The sequence below is a fragment of the Lactuca sativa genome, chromosome 5, assembly GCF_002870075.4.
Source record: "Lactuca sativa cultivar Salinas chromosome 5, Lsat_Salinas_v11, whole genome shotgun sequence".
Lineage (NCBI taxonomy): Eukaryota > Viridiplantae > Streptophyta > Magnoliopsida > Asterales > Asteraceae > Lactuca > Lactuca sativa.
The window spans coordinates 235,813,999-235,830,968 of NC_056627.2; the positions used below are offsets into that span (position 1 = coordinate 235,813,999).

The 16,970-nt window shown below is 41.8% G+C and overlaps 1 protein-coding gene across 1 annotated transcript; it reads left to right on the plus strand.

Moving 5' to 3' along the window:
* Positions 1 to 2,732: 2,732 nt before the first annotated feature.
* On the plus strand, positions 2,733 to 5,786 carry LOC111887193 (adenine nucleotide transporter BT1, chloroplastic/mitochondrial). Its single transcript, XM_023883347.2, has 4 exons — positions 2,733 to 2,946; positions 3,318 to 3,940; positions 4,194 to 4,355; positions 5,052 to 5,786. Exons 2-4 carry the CDS (start codon positions 3,365 to 3,367, stop codon positions 5,523 to 5,525), a joined length of 1,212 nt encoding a protein of 403 aa, XP_023739115.1. The 5' UTR covers positions 2,733 to 2,946; positions 3,318 to 3,364; the 3' UTR covers positions 5,526 to 5,786.
* The last annotated feature ends 11,184 nt before the right edge of the window (positions 5,787 to 16,970 follow it).

Here is a 16,970-nt window from a genome sequence, read left to right on the forward strand (position 1 = left end):
TCATATTTCCCACGTTCTATGTCTCTATCTCCACCTCTAGTTATTCTCTATTTATCTCTTAATCTTTTTATCTTCATCTCATCCTTCGTATATCGGTCCTTCACGGATCCATTAACACTTTCCATTTTCTCCTAAATCCCTCACATATTTCCTTATTCTAAATCCTTCATGAATAATTTCTAAGTTCTTAAAAGAACTCCATTACTTCATTTAACTCATGGAACCTTTTATCTCTCTTTTCCAATCTTACACAATCTTTAATTCCCACATGAATCATCTATCTGATGGGTTTTACATGCAATAATGCAGATAAATCCCTATACACTTGATTGTGAGACCTTAGGGGTGGCCTATGACATTCCAGGGAAATGACCATGGGGGTAGCCCATGACACTTGTATGCAAGACCGTGGGGGTAGCTCATGGCAATGTATGTATGGTATGTGGTATTTTGGGGAACTCACTAAGCTTTGTGCTTACGGTTTATGTTTATAATGTTTTTTTAGATACTTCTGGTACAAAAGAAAAGGGCCCGACATGATCACACATCATTCACCCGTGTTCTGTATTTTATGATTTTGGATTGTAGTCTGATAACTATTTTATACATTGACATACTTTCATGATTTTTTTGAAATGAATGGTTCATGGTTATGGTTGATTTTTTAAAAAAATACTAATTAATTTTGGGACGTTACACCGCCCAAAGGCGCGACGCGCGTGGTAGGTTGCACAACGTGCCCTGCCTTATTTCCACCTATAAATACATTTCTGCCCCTTCACTTCCTCGCTCCAAAATCCTCTTAAATCTCTTTCTGAATCTGGTTTTTTTCTGGAGTTTCTTTCGGGGGTATGTGGAATTCCACTTCAGGGAGGCTCTGGAGCATCAGAGGGCTCGTGCAATAGAAGTTCTCAAGTCAAAGTCATGTCGGTGATCTTCCTGATTTTTCACTAGGAATCTCTATCAGTTAGGCTATACTTACTACATTTAAAGTGTAACTTATATTTATATTCATAGTCGTTGTTATGAATGTATATATAAGAATTATCAATAATTCCAGTAATAATACCGATTGATCTACTTATGGGAGAGGTGTTTAGAATATGCATGTTGGGTTGGTTGTTGGATTTCAGCTAAGCTATATGCTGAAATGATCTTGTCTCACAACTGTCATGCCTGGCTGATCATTGTTTGATAGAACTATCGGTATTCATTGTAGTTAGTGAAAAGATCCAGCCTCTATTACCATATTTCCATAGGAACTAATAAACTATAATATTATAGGTTAATATTTGTTAGGCGTGTTGCCCACCATTTGGATCACCCAGATAGTTGTTAATCGTCTAAATAATTGTCTAGGTGAGTTACCTCACTATATTATGTAGTACAATATATATATATATATATATATATATATATATATATATATATATATGTATGTTAGGATATAAGAGCCAGTAGAGTAAAGTCGATAATATAGTCTCTACGTGCCTAATGTTATTTGGATGTGGTTAGGTTGTTGTATGTTACTATACTGTGATTTGCTATATGGATGATAGACTTGTTAGGCAATTATTGGTAATGCTATATGTTATATGTTAACATGATCTGTTAGGGGAATGAGGCATTCTCGCTTCCTAAGGAAGGCCAAGATATGGGCAGACCAACTTTATGTTGAAGACCAAGGGTGAGTTGATGACAATATCAACTTAATCGATTGTGAGCCTAATGGCAATAACAACCTAAGCGATTGAGAGCCTAATTAATGACAATAACAACTTAAGCGATTGTGAGCCTAGATACTCGATGTATGCATGTATATGTATTGTAGTATGTGATATTTTGGGAAACTCACTAAATTTCATGTTTACTCAGTTAAATATAAATGTTTTTCATGTACTTCATTGATTCGTGAGAAGGGACAGGTTCGACTGTATACACGTGCATTCAACAACATGTTTCCACATAATGTAAATAGACTGATATATTGAATAAATAAAAATGAAAATTTTGGGCTAAAAATGAGGTCGTTGCACAATTTTTTAGTGTTAGGATACATACTAGTTACAATATTAAAAAATATCTAACATCACTATTGCCAATAATGTGCATAACTATGTTTGATCCGTCACAATGAAAAGACAAACGAATTTGATTAGTATGTAATATGGACCTCGATGCAACCAACTTAACCAACCCATAAAAGTTGTTAATTGTTGATTAAATTCACACCACAATATGTGTAATCTAGAACAATATAGTGAATAAAGTCGTCTATTCGCTCCCCTTACCTCACTATAAAGCAAGTGCTCTGTTAAACTGATTTCATCTACTTATTTCCACTGATAGAAATATAAATGACAAACTACTCTAAACAATTTCTAGAACAATCTCCACAAAATGGACTAAGAAATGATACACATATGTTGATTTTAGTAACTTCGAAATACTATACATTTCAGTCTGAAACTTGAATGTAGGATGTCAATCTGAAATATACATTGTTAAATTTTAGAGTTATTTCATGTCATATCTCACAAATTCTAGGACGATTATCAATAGTCTAGAATAAGAACTTTTAGAAAAACTGATTATTTTTTTTAATTAAAAAATAAAAAATTATTTTATTTACTAAATTATTTATAATAGTTATTTTAATATTTATATATTAATTAAGGAATAAATATTATTTAAGGAATATAAATATTTGAGAAGAAAGAGAGTATCTTGTAGTTCGATACGAAATTAGGTCACAATGTCATATGTATCAAAACCCTGACGACTCCATTGTCGCCTAACCAAGAACACCAACCTCCTCACCAATACCGCCATCACTTTCTGTCTCTCTCTGCAATTCATCTTGAGAGAGAGAGAGAGAGAGACCAAGAAGTAAATGAATGAGTGAATTAGGCCTCTGACTTTCCTTCTCATCAAAGAACTCACCTGGTAATTGTCTCCATTAACAACCCTTTGTTTTTTCAATCAAAAACCTATTTTCATGATTCCTAGTTCTCCATATTGTCCATCACTATATTGAACTCTTTTAATTCGTGAGAAAACGTTCAATTTCTACCACTTTCCCCTGTTTTTTCGTCAAAAACCAAGTGTAAAGATTTACATATCTTCATGGTATTCATCACCACCTTGGGTATTTTATATATTTAAAAAGAAGATTCGAGTTTATCAATTTTTTTAATCATCGGTTTAGGGCGAAACCCTTTTGTTCTATCCGGATATTCTTAGCTTAAAGACACAGCCATTGTCATATCTTCTGGTTTTGTTTCATTAACTATTGAATCATAATCATCTTATTGTAGAAAAAAACATTTTCTTGTGGTTTATCGTGATCTCGGGGGTGAGTTGAATGGATTCAAGAGGTTTATTGGAGAACAATGGAGATGGGTTTTTCCCAAATTCCGGAATCGGGTTTCTTTGGTGCTCTAGAGATGATACTCTTTCTCAATCTGCCAGTTTTTTCGCTAGTGTTGGGCAGATGGGCAGGGGTGGATTCGGAAACATAAACCCTAATTCACCAAACCCCACAAACCCAAACGATAATGAAGGTGTCAAACTTCCATTGTTATCAAAGGTTGTTTCAACACCCGAATCCAGTTTCATAGCTGTTGGGGGGTTACCAAAAATGGAGGCAAATGAGGAGTGGGGGAAAAAGGGTGTTTTGAAGAAGAAAGGTGGATTGAAATTGAAGATCAAAATCGGGAATCCTTCATTGAGGAGGTTAATTAGTGGGGCAGTTGCAGGAGCTGTTTCAAGAACATGTGTTGCTCCATTAGAGACTATAAGAACTCATTTAATGGTAGGGAGTTGTGGGCATTCTACTGGTGAAGTTTTTCAAGATATTATGCAGACTGAAGGTTGGACTGGCCTCTTTAGGGGCAATTTGGTCAATGTCATTCGTGTTGCTCCCAGCAAAGCCATTGAGGTACAATTTTTTCTTTTTCCATTTGATCTTCATATGGTTTAATTGATGTGTGATTTGAAATGGACAAGGGTATAAATGTAATTTTATTCTTCCATATGATAATAGGTTTTGTACATTGTTAACTAATGACTCTTTTTTATGTGTTTAACAATAAAATCTTGACTTTTTCATGGTATTTTTCTTCATAATCATGAACTTGTATGCAATGTTTTTTTTTTTTTTTTTTTTTTTTTTTTTTTTTTTTTTTTTGCAGTTATTTGCTTATGATACAGTCAAGAAAAGCTTGGCTCCTAAACCTGGAGAAAAGTCAAAACCGCGTATACCCGAGTCACTAATTGCAGGGGCAGTTGCGGGAATTAGCTCCACCATATGCACATACCCTCTTGAGTTACTCAAAACCCGACTCACTGTTCAGGTAAATATTCAACCCTTGTTACTTTACTTATAAATTGTGCCTTGTATGTATCTTGCATGAAAGTGGAAGATACATATCAAGCGCATTGTGTCTGATACGTACATAAATGTGCCTAATACAGATACTGTATTAGGCACATTTGATACATATTTGTATGTATCATGCATGCACAGCTCATGTATCATGCACATTGTAATACATAATGTATTCAATACAGATAACTAGAGAAAATCACAAAAATATATCTTCTATAGCTATTTAATTGGGTCCATTGCAAAACCACTTTGGCTTTTTATATGGTTCCCAACACAAAAAAAAACTTCAAAAAGAAAAGGGAAAAAAGTTCGATGAATTTTTTTAAAATAGTTTTTGTTAAAGATTATTTTGAGTTGCTGGTCATTCAAAAAACAATTACACACCGGTTCTTTTTGTGTTAAGTGTCAAAAAGGTGTTCTTTTGTCAGTAACCTCTATTTTATGTCAACAAGGTGTTAAATTTCGCAACATATGATTTTTTTTTTTAAAATAAAGTTTTTTCAAAGATACTTTTGTGGAGGGGACAATTCAAAAACCCATGACATAACATAAAATCATTTCACAATGGACCCATTGTGAAATAGTTGTTTATTTCATTAAAATCCTCTACTACCCATTTTTGCATATATATATTTTTTTTGATTTTCTCGATACTTTCTAGAGGGGCGTGTACAAAAACCTCGTAGATGCATTCCTAAAGATCATGAAAGAAGAGGGGCCCGCAGAGCTCTACCGCGGCCTAACACCAAGTCTAATCGGCGTGGTCCCCTACGCGGCCACAAACTATTTCGCGTACGACACGTTACGAAAAACGTACAAAAAAATGTTGAAAAAAGATGAAATCGGGAACATCGCGACTCTCTTGATCGGTTCGGCCGCCGGTGCGATTTCGAGTTCCGCCACGTTCCCGCTCGAGGTGGCCCGCAAACACATGCAAGCGGGCGCAGTTAACGGGCGCGTGTACAACAACATGCTTCACGCGCTTTTGACTATTTTGGAAAAAGAAGGGGTTGGAGGGTTGTATCGAGGGTTGGGGCCCAGTTGTATTAAGATTGTCCCGGCTGCGGGGATTTCGTTCATGTGTTATGAAGCTTGCAAGAAGATACTTGTGGAGAAAGAAGACGAAGAATCGTAAGAAGTAAAGTTGAGGTTTTGGTTCGGTTCTTTGTTTTTTTTTTTTTATCTTAATGATAATAAAGATTTGGGTTTTTGTTCTTTAGATGGTTAGGAATTTTTGTTTTTACAAATGAGGGAGGATTTATGTTTTGGAATTAGTTTTTTTTTTTGGTTTGATATGATTTAATCTGGCAAGTTATATATAGGTGTTTCTTGTTTATTTAACGTTGAAGGACTTAATAGAGAAAATCAGGGAAATCGGGAAGTGAGACTTTTGTTATGTCATTTTTTGTATGAATTTGGTTTTGTTTTTTTCTTTCCATGTCAAGTGTATGTGAAAATGTCAAGTGTATGTGAGTGATCTTGGAGTTGTTGTAAATCGATAAACGAATGGAATATGATCGAGCATAATCATATTGGGCTATGAAGAATCATTCATTAATCATATTGTGAGGTAGCAATAGTGGGGTTAATGAGGAGAAAGATAGAGAGACGGGAATGGTGGAAGGAGGGGGGAGGTGTTTCTCTTCCTTTTCTGTACGAATGCTAATGCAAAAGAAAATTTTGAAATATATATTTTTTTGAATTGACTATTAACAATGCAAAACAAGTGTTTATATACACCTCTATAACTTAAATAAGAGATGATAAAAGAACATATGGTGACTCAGACCCCAGGATACACACGAGGCTGTCTGTTCTAACTATCAACTAAATTATTTTGTTCAATTATTTTGAACAAAATAATATCGAACTCAAATTGTTTTGGCGTGAAATGAATATTGATCTTAAAGTCTTTGCCATATTGGTGAAATAGAATGTCTTTCTTTACCACAATTAAAATTATTTATAAGAAAATAACAAGGGAACGACAAAATGAAAAATAACTACTTTTTTTTATTTGTATATTGACTATCAAAGATACAAAAAAGTTGTTATATGTTGTTGATTTTAATGTCATAAGTTATTTTAACATAATAAAATTTACAAGGTTAATAATGGAGCTTAATTCTTGATTTATACAAATGTAAAGGTGCGGTGCGGAGTGTAGACTTGTATAAAAACGAGTTTCTTTTCAGTATGACCATAATGACGAAAATAACGAGCATTAAAACTCATTAATGATAGACCCTTTAAATTCATTAATAATTATTTATTTTAGCGTTTGAAACCGCAACGAAAATAATGAGTATTTAAACTTACCGATGATCATTTATTGCTAATAAATGATCGGTTATTGGAATATAAGAAGAATTCGAATTCTTATAAATTGTCCACTTCGTGATTTCATATTAGTGCATTGATTTGAGATTGCACATTATTGGATGATCCTCATATATTGAATTTTGTGATACCCAAACATAGGTCGAAATATCAATTTCAGAAAAATGTTTGTAACGCCCCGATTCTCAAGTATTATTTTAAATAAAACTTCTTGGTTTTGGCCCTACTCGACGAGTCGGTAGCCCTACTCGTCGAGTAGCAGCAGGTGGGATCGCGAATTAAGTGAGCTACTCGACGAGTCCTTTGTGGGACTCGGCGAGTAGGAGCTGGAAAGGAGAAACCCTAATTTACGGGGTTTGCACCCCTATTTAAAGAAGCTCAAGCCTCTTTCAGTTCCTTGGCAGCCCCCTTTGCATCTTTAACTCGTGTGTGTGTGTGTGTGCCTTTGTGTGTTGAAGCTTTGGGAGAAGATTTTGGTGTAGGAGTTTGGGGAAAACAAGTGATTGAGGCAATGAGCTGGGAGGAGATCCGAATTCTTCTGCTGTGGACATCTCTTGGGAAGGTATTAAACCATTACCCTCAGCTATTTCAGTCTATATCTTATCTTTGAATGAGTTTAAGGGTTCTATGAGGGTATCAAGTTGGTATGTCAATCTATGGGCTAGATCTGAAGTTGTAACTTCAGATCTGGACCCTCCTTGGAGCATACAAGCATAAAGTTCCAACTTTAGTCAAGATTAAGGTTCCCTTGGTCCATGAACACCCATTAAAAGTATGGTTTTGGCATTTGGAGCTTGTGAAACAATTCATGCACGTAAAGTTTGCAACTTTACGTGATAAGCAGGCCTAAGGGGGTTGGATCTGCAATTTGGGGCCTTGCCATGGCTTAAAGACGTCTGCATGTTGAAATGACTGAAAAGACTCGGCGAGTCGCAAACCCGACTCGGCGGGTCATATGAAGATGTGCATCGAACTCGACGAGTTGGATGAACAACTCGGCGAGCCAGATGAAGGAAGCCGTGAACTCGACGAGTTGTTTGAATAACTCGGCGAGTTGGATGAAGATGGCCATGAAACTCGACGAGTTGAAGAACAACTCGGCGAGTCGGATGAGTTTAACCAAGGATATGGTTGCATGTATACCCGTCGAGTTGCAAGGATGAAACTCGACGGGTGGCCTTAAGGATTGATCGGGATTCGAAGGAACTCGACGAGTCACTCCGATGACTCGGCGAGTTGGAATGTGCTCCATGGACACGGCGAGTGGCCGAGTGTACTCGACGAGTTGAGGTCAACATGGATTGTTGACCTTGACCGAGGACTTTGACCGTGATCAGGAATTTACTAGGAGGCTATGGAGTGCCTCATAAGGGTAAGGACTTATGAATATATTGTGCTATGGTTATAGGTGGTGGAGCCTGTGTCAAGTGATCCGATAGTTGGAGTTACCTTTTGAATCGACATCTGCGAGGTGAGTTATCCTCACTATATCGATACGGTCTACGGCACCAAGGCCGACCCTTTTTGATTTACATCCTGGTTTAGGATGGTTGCTATGTTATTGCTATGTTAGAATTCATCCTGGTTAGGATGGTTGCTATGCTAGAGATCGATTAGATCGGTTGTCTTGGTATGTTACATATGATTTTGATATGCTAGATCGGAATCAGGATAAATAGTATGTTATGCTTCATGATCCATAAGGATTGGTATGTAGTGACCTGCTAGGTCGGTACTCTAGTTACGAGAGGATTTTATAGTTGATGATCAGTGTGACAGATATGTGATGTTTGTATATGCCGGTATGTGATAGTTATGCGCACATGGTTAATTGCTTGTTGGTTGGGTTGAGGCGGTCCTACTTTGTGCTGAAGGCCAACATACCCTACGAGCGGTCCGGGGAGACTGCAGGCCGTCGAGGCGGACCAGTCATGCCGAATGCTCATGATTGATTTAGATAGACTGCATTCCCAGTAGGGCGGTCCAATCCGGCCGATGGCCCAGTATGCATGATTGTTTGATTGGTTGTTACTGATATGGTATTGTCAGTGTGGTATTGGTATTTTGGGGGTAGCTCACTAAGCCCTTGGGCTTACAGTTTTCAGTTATTGTTTCAGGTACTTCAGGAGATCGGGGCAAGGCAAAGGCATGACCGTACCGCTCCTCATCCTTACGTTATGATTTTGGGACACTCTGATGGATATTGATTTGAAAACATTTTGTAAACAATACTAATTGACTTTTATTTATGTTTTAAAAAGTTTGAATTTGGCGTGAAATTTATGGATGTTACAAGTTGGTATTAGAGCCTTGGTTTGAGTGAATTGAAGGAACACTCGTGTGAATCCAGTCTCAAATCAAGGAGATTTTCGGAAAATAAGTTTTAAAATGGTTTTCAAAATAAAGGATGGGGGATGCAGAGGGTACGATCAGTCGGAGCCTGTAAGTAAGCCCCAAAATACCATACGGTTATTTGATATTATGATATGTTAGAACAGCATGCTAGTGCTAGGCTAGGGATCTTCATAAATCGCATAATAGAATTGCCTGATTATATGATGCCTATTAGCCTAGGGATCCTTATATATGGAATTGACATCATAATTGCAGATGTTTAGCGTATGCACCACGACTGTGTGTAGTCAAGATCTTATAGCCTGAGAATGTCTGATTCGACCTTAGTGTAGGATCGAATATTCGAAAGTTTATTGGGTCCAGCGCTATGTGCAGCCAGTGTACACTAGTGCTGCAGGGGATGATGGAAGTTTCATGGATGTGTGAATGGTGTGGAACTGCAGCATCAGTTGCTAGTTAGGCGATGTCCCTTGTTAGTGAGGGTTGAGCGCATATTATGTTGAATATAGTTTAGGGCGTTGTGGTGATACTTGAGACAAATATGGGTAGGTGTGGAAGGTAGTAGGGGCCCATACTACTGAAAGCACAGTACCCATACGCGTATCAAGGAAGTCACAACCCCTAGGGATTGAGGGTATTGGTCTTTTGTCATTATATGATTTGTTTGAGATTTTGAGTGTGTTTGCTGTATAGTGGTGACGAGACGTGTTGCTTCGGAATCCGGATCAAGATCAGGATCAGGATCAGGGTCAGGAGACGGAGGATTGGAGGTGCCGGTAACACCTGAGCCTGTGGTTCAGATAGGGACCGAGGAGTTGGATGCCCGGATTCGGGAGATCATGCACGACGAGATTATTGTTGCGTTCCGAGCGCAGCTTCTGGAGATGTTTGGGTCGATTAAGACCGTGATGGTTGAGTATTTTGACGAGCGATATGCCGCTCTAGCAGAGACAGCTTCCGCTACAGCCACTTCGGCTGTAACTACGGAAGGGGTTGGAGGAGGAGCCGACAGGGCTTTCTAGTACCGGGACTTCGTTAATACGAAGCCCCCGACGTTTGATGGTATACAGGATGCAATTAGGGCTATGAGGTGGTTATCTGACGTGGAGGGTTGTTTCTTCACGTGCTCATGTCCTGCTGACCAAAAGGTCAGGTGTGCCCTGAACCTGCTGAGGCTTGGGGTAAAGGACTGGTGGAGGCTGACGACTGGGTCGTATACTGATGATCAACGGGCTGCTGTTACTTGGGAGCAGTTCAGAGATATGTTCCGCACCCGCTACGTTCTACGCGTTGAGCGGGAGCGACTTGCATAGAAGTTTTTGACATTAAGACAGGATGGGGAGTTTGTGATGGAGATTACCCGTATGTTCACGGAGAGGGATATGTTTTGCCCGGAGTTTGCTTCAGAGAAGTCTCAGATGACTCGTTATCTGAGTACGCTTAAGACGGATATTCGACAGTTTGTGTCTACTCAGCGATGTGATACCCTCCTGGACCTTCAGGAAGCCGTGCGGCAGCGTGAGTTGGAGATAGAGCTGCAGCTGAAGGAGCAGCGTCAGGCACCGACACAGTCTCAGCCGGCGCCTAAGCGGTCTAAAACCGCTGATACACGATCTGGGGGTCATCGGAGCCGCACTTTTGGAAAGTGTGGCAAGGCTCATTCAGGGGTTTTTCGAGCAAGAGGTGGGTGCCACAAATGTGGCAAGGAGGGGCACTATGCCAGGGACTGCCGTCAGTCCGCCCCTCTAGCAGATATGAGGATTTGTTACCATTGTCATTAGGTTGGTCATGTGAAGACCAACTGTCCGCAGCTCACCGCCAAGCCGGCGCTGGGTTCCGCGCCAACTACTGCGAGGATTGGAGATGGGAGGCCAGTCAAGGTGGAGCCTCCGAAGGCTCAGGGTCGCGCTTTCCAGATCACGGCCGAGGAGGCCAAGGCAGCACCGGATGTGGTTGCTGGTATGTTTCTTTTCTCTGTCACAGTTATTGTATTGGTGTTATGCTTATTGATTGTACCTGTGGTTAGGTACGTTTTTAGTAAATTCTTTGCCCGCTTTGGTATTATTTGACTCGGGGGCGATTCGGTTGTTTGTATCTCAGACCTTCTCTAGAGGGTTCAGTGTGCTAATAGATGATCTTGAGTGTCCGTTGCGAGTTTCGATCACCAACGAGCACGGGGTTTCTGCTTCTTCGGTCTATCGAGGATGCGAGTTGGAGATTTTCAGGGTGTCTTTCCCGATAGATTTGATTCATATTCCCATGGGGGATGTATGCGTGATTGTAGGGATGGATTGGCTTAGCCGTTTTGGCACCATGATCGATTGTGAGGGGCAAAAGGTGGTGGTTCGAACCCCAAGTGGGGGAGAACTGGTGGTATATAGTGAGTGCACCAGGTCGGGATCAGGGTTTTGTTCGGCGGCTAGGGCTCGACAGTATATTCAACAGGGGTGTGCCGGTTATTTGGCGTATGTGGTAGATACGTGGGTTAGAGAGCAGCTCTTAGTTTCAGAGGTCCCTGTGGTTAGAGAGTTTGCTGATGTGTTTCTGGAGGAATTACCCGGAGTGCCTCCGGTGAGGCAGGTTGAGTTCAGGATTGATCTAGTGCCAGGTGCGACCCTTATCGCCAAGGCGCCATACCGTTTGGCACCACCAGAGATGCAGGAGCTATCATCTCAGTTGCAGGAACTGCTGGGTAAGCAGTTTATTCGTCCGAGTAGCTCACCCTGGGGAGCACCGATCCTCTTTGTCGGGAAGAAAGATGGTTCGCACAAGATGTGCATTGACTATAGGGAGCTGAATAAGTTAACGGTGAAGAACCGTTATCCGCTCCCGAGGATAGACGATCTTTTCGACCAGCTACAGGGTGCATCTTGGTTTTCCAAGATCGATTTGAGATCAGGATACCACCAGGTCAGGGTGAGGGAGGAATACGTGGAGAAGACCGCGTTCCGGACTCATTATGGTCATTACGAGTTCGTGGTGATGACGTTTGGACTCACCAACGCGCCAACAGTGTTCATGGATCTGATGAACCGAGTCTGCAGACCGATGCTCGATCGCTCGGTCGTTGTGTTTATAGATGATATCTTGGTGTATTCCAAGACCCGAGAGCAGCATGAGGAGCATCTTAGGGAGCTGTTGGAGGTGCTGCGATGAGAACGACTTTATGCCAAGTTCTCGAAGTGTGAGTTCTGGTTGCGCGAGGTTCAGTTCCTTGGACATCTCGTTAACCAGGATGGGATTTTGGTCGATCCGGCCAAGGTGGAGGCGGTTATGCAGTGGGAGACTACGAGATCTCCCTCAGACATCAGAAGTTTCCTGGGCTTAGCAGGGTATTATCGGAGATTCATTCGTGATTTCTCCAAGGTTGTCGTACCCCTCACTCGTCTAACGAGGAAGGGAGTGGATTTCCGATGGGGCCTGGAGCAGCAGAGGGCATTTGAGACCCTCCGGCAGCGGTTATGTGAGGCGCCAGTGTTGAAACTCCCCAAGGGAGTGGAGGATTTCATGGTATATTGTGATGCGTCCATCACAGGCTTAGGGGCAGTCCTCATGCAGAAGGGACGAGTGATAGCTTATGCATCGCGGCAATTGAAGCCGCATGAGACGAGATACCCCACGCACTATCTTGAGCCGGGAACGGTGGTCTTTGCTCTCAAGATTTGGAGGCACTATCTGTACGGGGTCCGTTGTACCATATACACAGATCACAAGAGTCTGAGGCACATTATGGATCAACCGAACCTGAATATGAGGCAGCGCAGGTGGATGGATGTAGTCAAGGACTATGATTGTGAGATCCTTTACCATCCTGGTAAAACGAACGTGGTTGCGGACGCTCTGAGCCGCAAGTCAGCTGGGTCCTCGACCCTAGCCAGGTGTATGAGGATAGCGGTGGATTCACCGCTGGTGGGTCTGGTCAAGGATGCTCAGATTGAGGGTATGAGGCTAGAGAACTGGAAGTTGGAGAAGATTAAGGGCGAAAGCTCCCGGTTTGTTGAGGATAGCCGCAGGTTGTTGACCCATTACGGTCGGGTTTGGGTTCCGATGACCGAAGGGGTCCGACAAACAGTGATGGAGGAGGCTCATAAGTCTCGCTTCTCTATTCATTCGGGAGCCACCAAGATGTGCTGTGATCTGAGTTCGAGTTATTGGTGGCCTGGCATGAAGCGAGACATCGCTTGGTTTCTTGAGAGGTGCTTGACCTGTAGGATGGTCAAGGACGAGCACCAAAGGCCGCATGGTAAGTTGCAGCCCCTGGAGATTCTCATGTGGAAATGAGAACGGATCACGATGGATTTCATCACGAAGTTGCCAAAGACGGCAAAGGGTTTTGACGCTATATGGGTCATCGTGGATCGACCGACCAAGAGTTCCCATTTCCTAGCTATACGGGAGAGTTCGTTGACGGAGAAGTTGGCCGACCTATACGTCCACGAGATTGGCAGAAGTTCCACGAGGAACTAGGTACGAGGCTGCATTTCAGTCCAGCGTTCCATCCGCAGACTGATGGGCAGAGTGAGTGGACCATTCAGACCCTCAAAGATATGTTGAGGGCGTGCGTCATTGATTTCAGTGGGAGTTGCAATTCCCACCTACAGCTTGTAGAGTTCGCCTACAACAACAACTATCATTCCATTATCGACGCCCCGCCTTTCGAGCTGTTGTATGGGCGGAAGTGTAGGACCCCAATCTGCTGGGGGGAGATTGGGCACAGGGTGATGGGTCGTACAGAGGTAGTTCTGCAAACTACCGAGATGATACAACAGATTAGACAGCGACAACAGATCGCTCAGAGTCGGCAGAAAAGTTATGCGGACCGACACCGATCTGAGCTGGAATTTCAGGTGGGTGACATGGTTCTCCTGAAGGTCTCACCCTGGGAGGGAGTGATCCGCTTAAGGAAGAGGGGAAAATTGGGTCCCCGTTACATCGGGCCATTCAGGATTGTTGCCAGGGTTGGCAGGGTGGCTTATAGGTTAGAGCTTCCGGAGGAGCTTAGCCGGATCCACAACACATTTCATGTTTCGCAATTGCGAAAGTGCATTATGGACCAGGAGGCAGTTGTGTCGTTGGATGATATTCAGGTCGACGAGCGTCTGAATTATGTGGAGAGGCCCGTCGGAACATCGGAAGGGATCCGAATGGACATGGGAGCCGGAGGCAGAGATGCACGAGCATTACCCGTCGTTATTTATCCCAACAGACTTCGAGGGTGAAGTCTAGTTCAAGTGGGGAAGAGTTGTAACGCCCCGATTCTCAAGTATTATTTTAAATAAAAACTTCTTGGTTTTGGCCCTACTCGACGAGTCGGTAGCCCTACTTGTCGAGTAGCAGCGGGTGGGATCGCGAATTAAGTGAGCTACTCGGCGAGTCCTTTGTGGGACTCGGCGAGTAGGAGCTGGAAAGGAGAAACCCTAATTTACGGGGTTTGCACCCCTATTTAAAGAAGATCAAGCCTCTTTCAGTTCCTTGGCAGCCCCCTTTGCATCTCTAACTCGTGTGTGTGTGTGTGTGCCTTTGTGTGTTGAAGCTTTGGGAGAAGATTTTGGTGTAGGAGTTTGGGGAAAACAAGTGATTGAGGCAATGAGCTGGGAGGAGATCCGAATTCTTCTGCTGTGGACATCTCTTGGGAAGGTATTAAACCATTACCCTCAGCTATTTCAGTCTAGACCTTATCTTTGAATGAGTTTAGGGGTTCTATGAGGGTATCAAGTTGGTATGTCAATCTATGGGCTAGATCTAAAGTTGTAACTTCAGATCTGGACCCTCCTTGGAGCATACAAGCATAAAGTTCCAACTTTAGTCAAGATTAAGGTTCCCTTGGTCCATGAACACCCATTAAAAGTATGGTTTTGGCATTTGGAGCTTGTGAAGCAATGCATGCACGTAAAGTTTGCAACTTTACGTGCTAAGCAAGCATAAGGGGGTTGGATCTGCAATTTGGGGCCTTGCCATGGCTTAAAGACGTCTGCATGTTGAAATAACTGAAAAGACTCGGCGAGTCGCGAAGCCGACTCGGTGGGTCCTATGAAGATGTGCATCGAACTCGACGAGTTGGATGAACAACTCGGCGAGCCAGATGAAGGAAGCCGTGAACTCGACGAGTTGTTTGAACAACTCGACGAGTTGGATGAAGATGGCCATGAAACTCGACGAGTTGAAGAACAACTCGGCGAGTCGGATGAGTTTAACCAAGGATATGGTTGCGTGTATACCCATTGAGTTGCAATGAGGAAACTCGACGGGTGGCCTTAAGGATTGATCGAGATTCGAAGGAACTCGAAGAGTCACTCCGATGACTCGGCGAGTTGGAATGTGCTCCATGGACACGGCGAGTGGTCGAGTGTACTCGACGAGTTGAGGTCAACATGGACTGTTGACCTTGACGAGGACTTTGACCGTGATCAAGAATTTACTAGGAGGCTATGGAGTGCCTCATAAGGGTAAGGACTTATGAATATATTGTGCTATGGTTATAGGTGGTGGAGCCTGTGTCAAGTGATCCGATAGTTGGAGTTACCTTTTGAATTGACATCTGCGAGGTGAGTTATCCTCACTATATCGATAGGGTCTACGGCACCAAGGCCGGCCCTTTTTGATTTACATCCTAGTTTAGGATGGTTGCTATGTTATTGCTATGTTAGAATTCATCCTGGTTAGGATGGTTGCTATGCTAGAGATCGGTTAGATCGGTTGTCTTGGTATGTTACATATGATTTTGATCTGTTAGATCGGAATCAGGATAAATATTATGTTAGGCTTTCATGATCCGTAAGGATTGGTATGTAGTGACCTGCTAGGTCGGTACTCTAGTTACGAGAGGATTTTATAGTTGATGATCAGTGTGACAGATATGTGATGTTTGTATATGCCAGTATGTGATAGTTATGCGCACATGGTTAATTGCTTGTTGGTTGGGTTGAGGCGGTCCTGCTTTGTGCTGAAGGCCAACATACCCTACGAGCGGTCCGGGGAGACTCCAAACCGTCGAGGCGGACCAGTCATGTCGAAGGCTCGGGATAGATTTAGATAGACTGCAGTCCCTGTAGGGCGGTGTCACACCCCAAAACCGAGAACGGCGGAAACGTTCTGGGGCGGAGGACGTCATGTTCAGTATCACAACAATGAAAAGTAGTAAACAAGCAACAACATCATCCATTGCATTAATAATATAATTTTAATACAAGTCTGTTCTGTCAAATTATAATAAACACTAAAGAATAATTTAAAATGAAAGATGCGTCTTGAATGAGCACCATCTTCCATGAACCTTGCATCGGTACCTGTCTATGTTTGACCTGAGGATACAAGTTATTTTGAAAGAGAGTATCAGCTTTAAAGCTGGTGAGATCATAAGTATTTTAGTGTCTTAATTTGTATGTAAGAATTTGTATGTATATGAATTTTAAGTATTGAAAATGTATGTGAATCGTAAGTATTGAAAACGTATGTAAAACAACTATAAACGTTTGAAAAACCCTAGAAATTCCTATGATTCCTACTATTATAACATCAAAATTTGCATCAAAAACTTAAGAGCATGCATGATGCTTACTTTATGACATCAAAATTTGCAATCAAATACACCATACAAGCATTACAAATGGTCAACATGCAATTGGAAACCCTAAAAGTTCTTGCTTAGGTCCATTTTGGACTAGGACTTCCTTATTGGGCCCAATGGATCAATAAGCTTCCAATTTGACCATCTTGGGTTTAGAACTCTTAAATGGGCTCTAATTGGATCCATTTCCATTTAATTCAATATTTTGGGCCATATTGGGCCTAGAATGAAGTGAATTAAATATTATGAACTATTATGGACCATAATTAACCTAATCTAGCCTAATAAAGCATAAAAATCACACTTATATTTTATAGG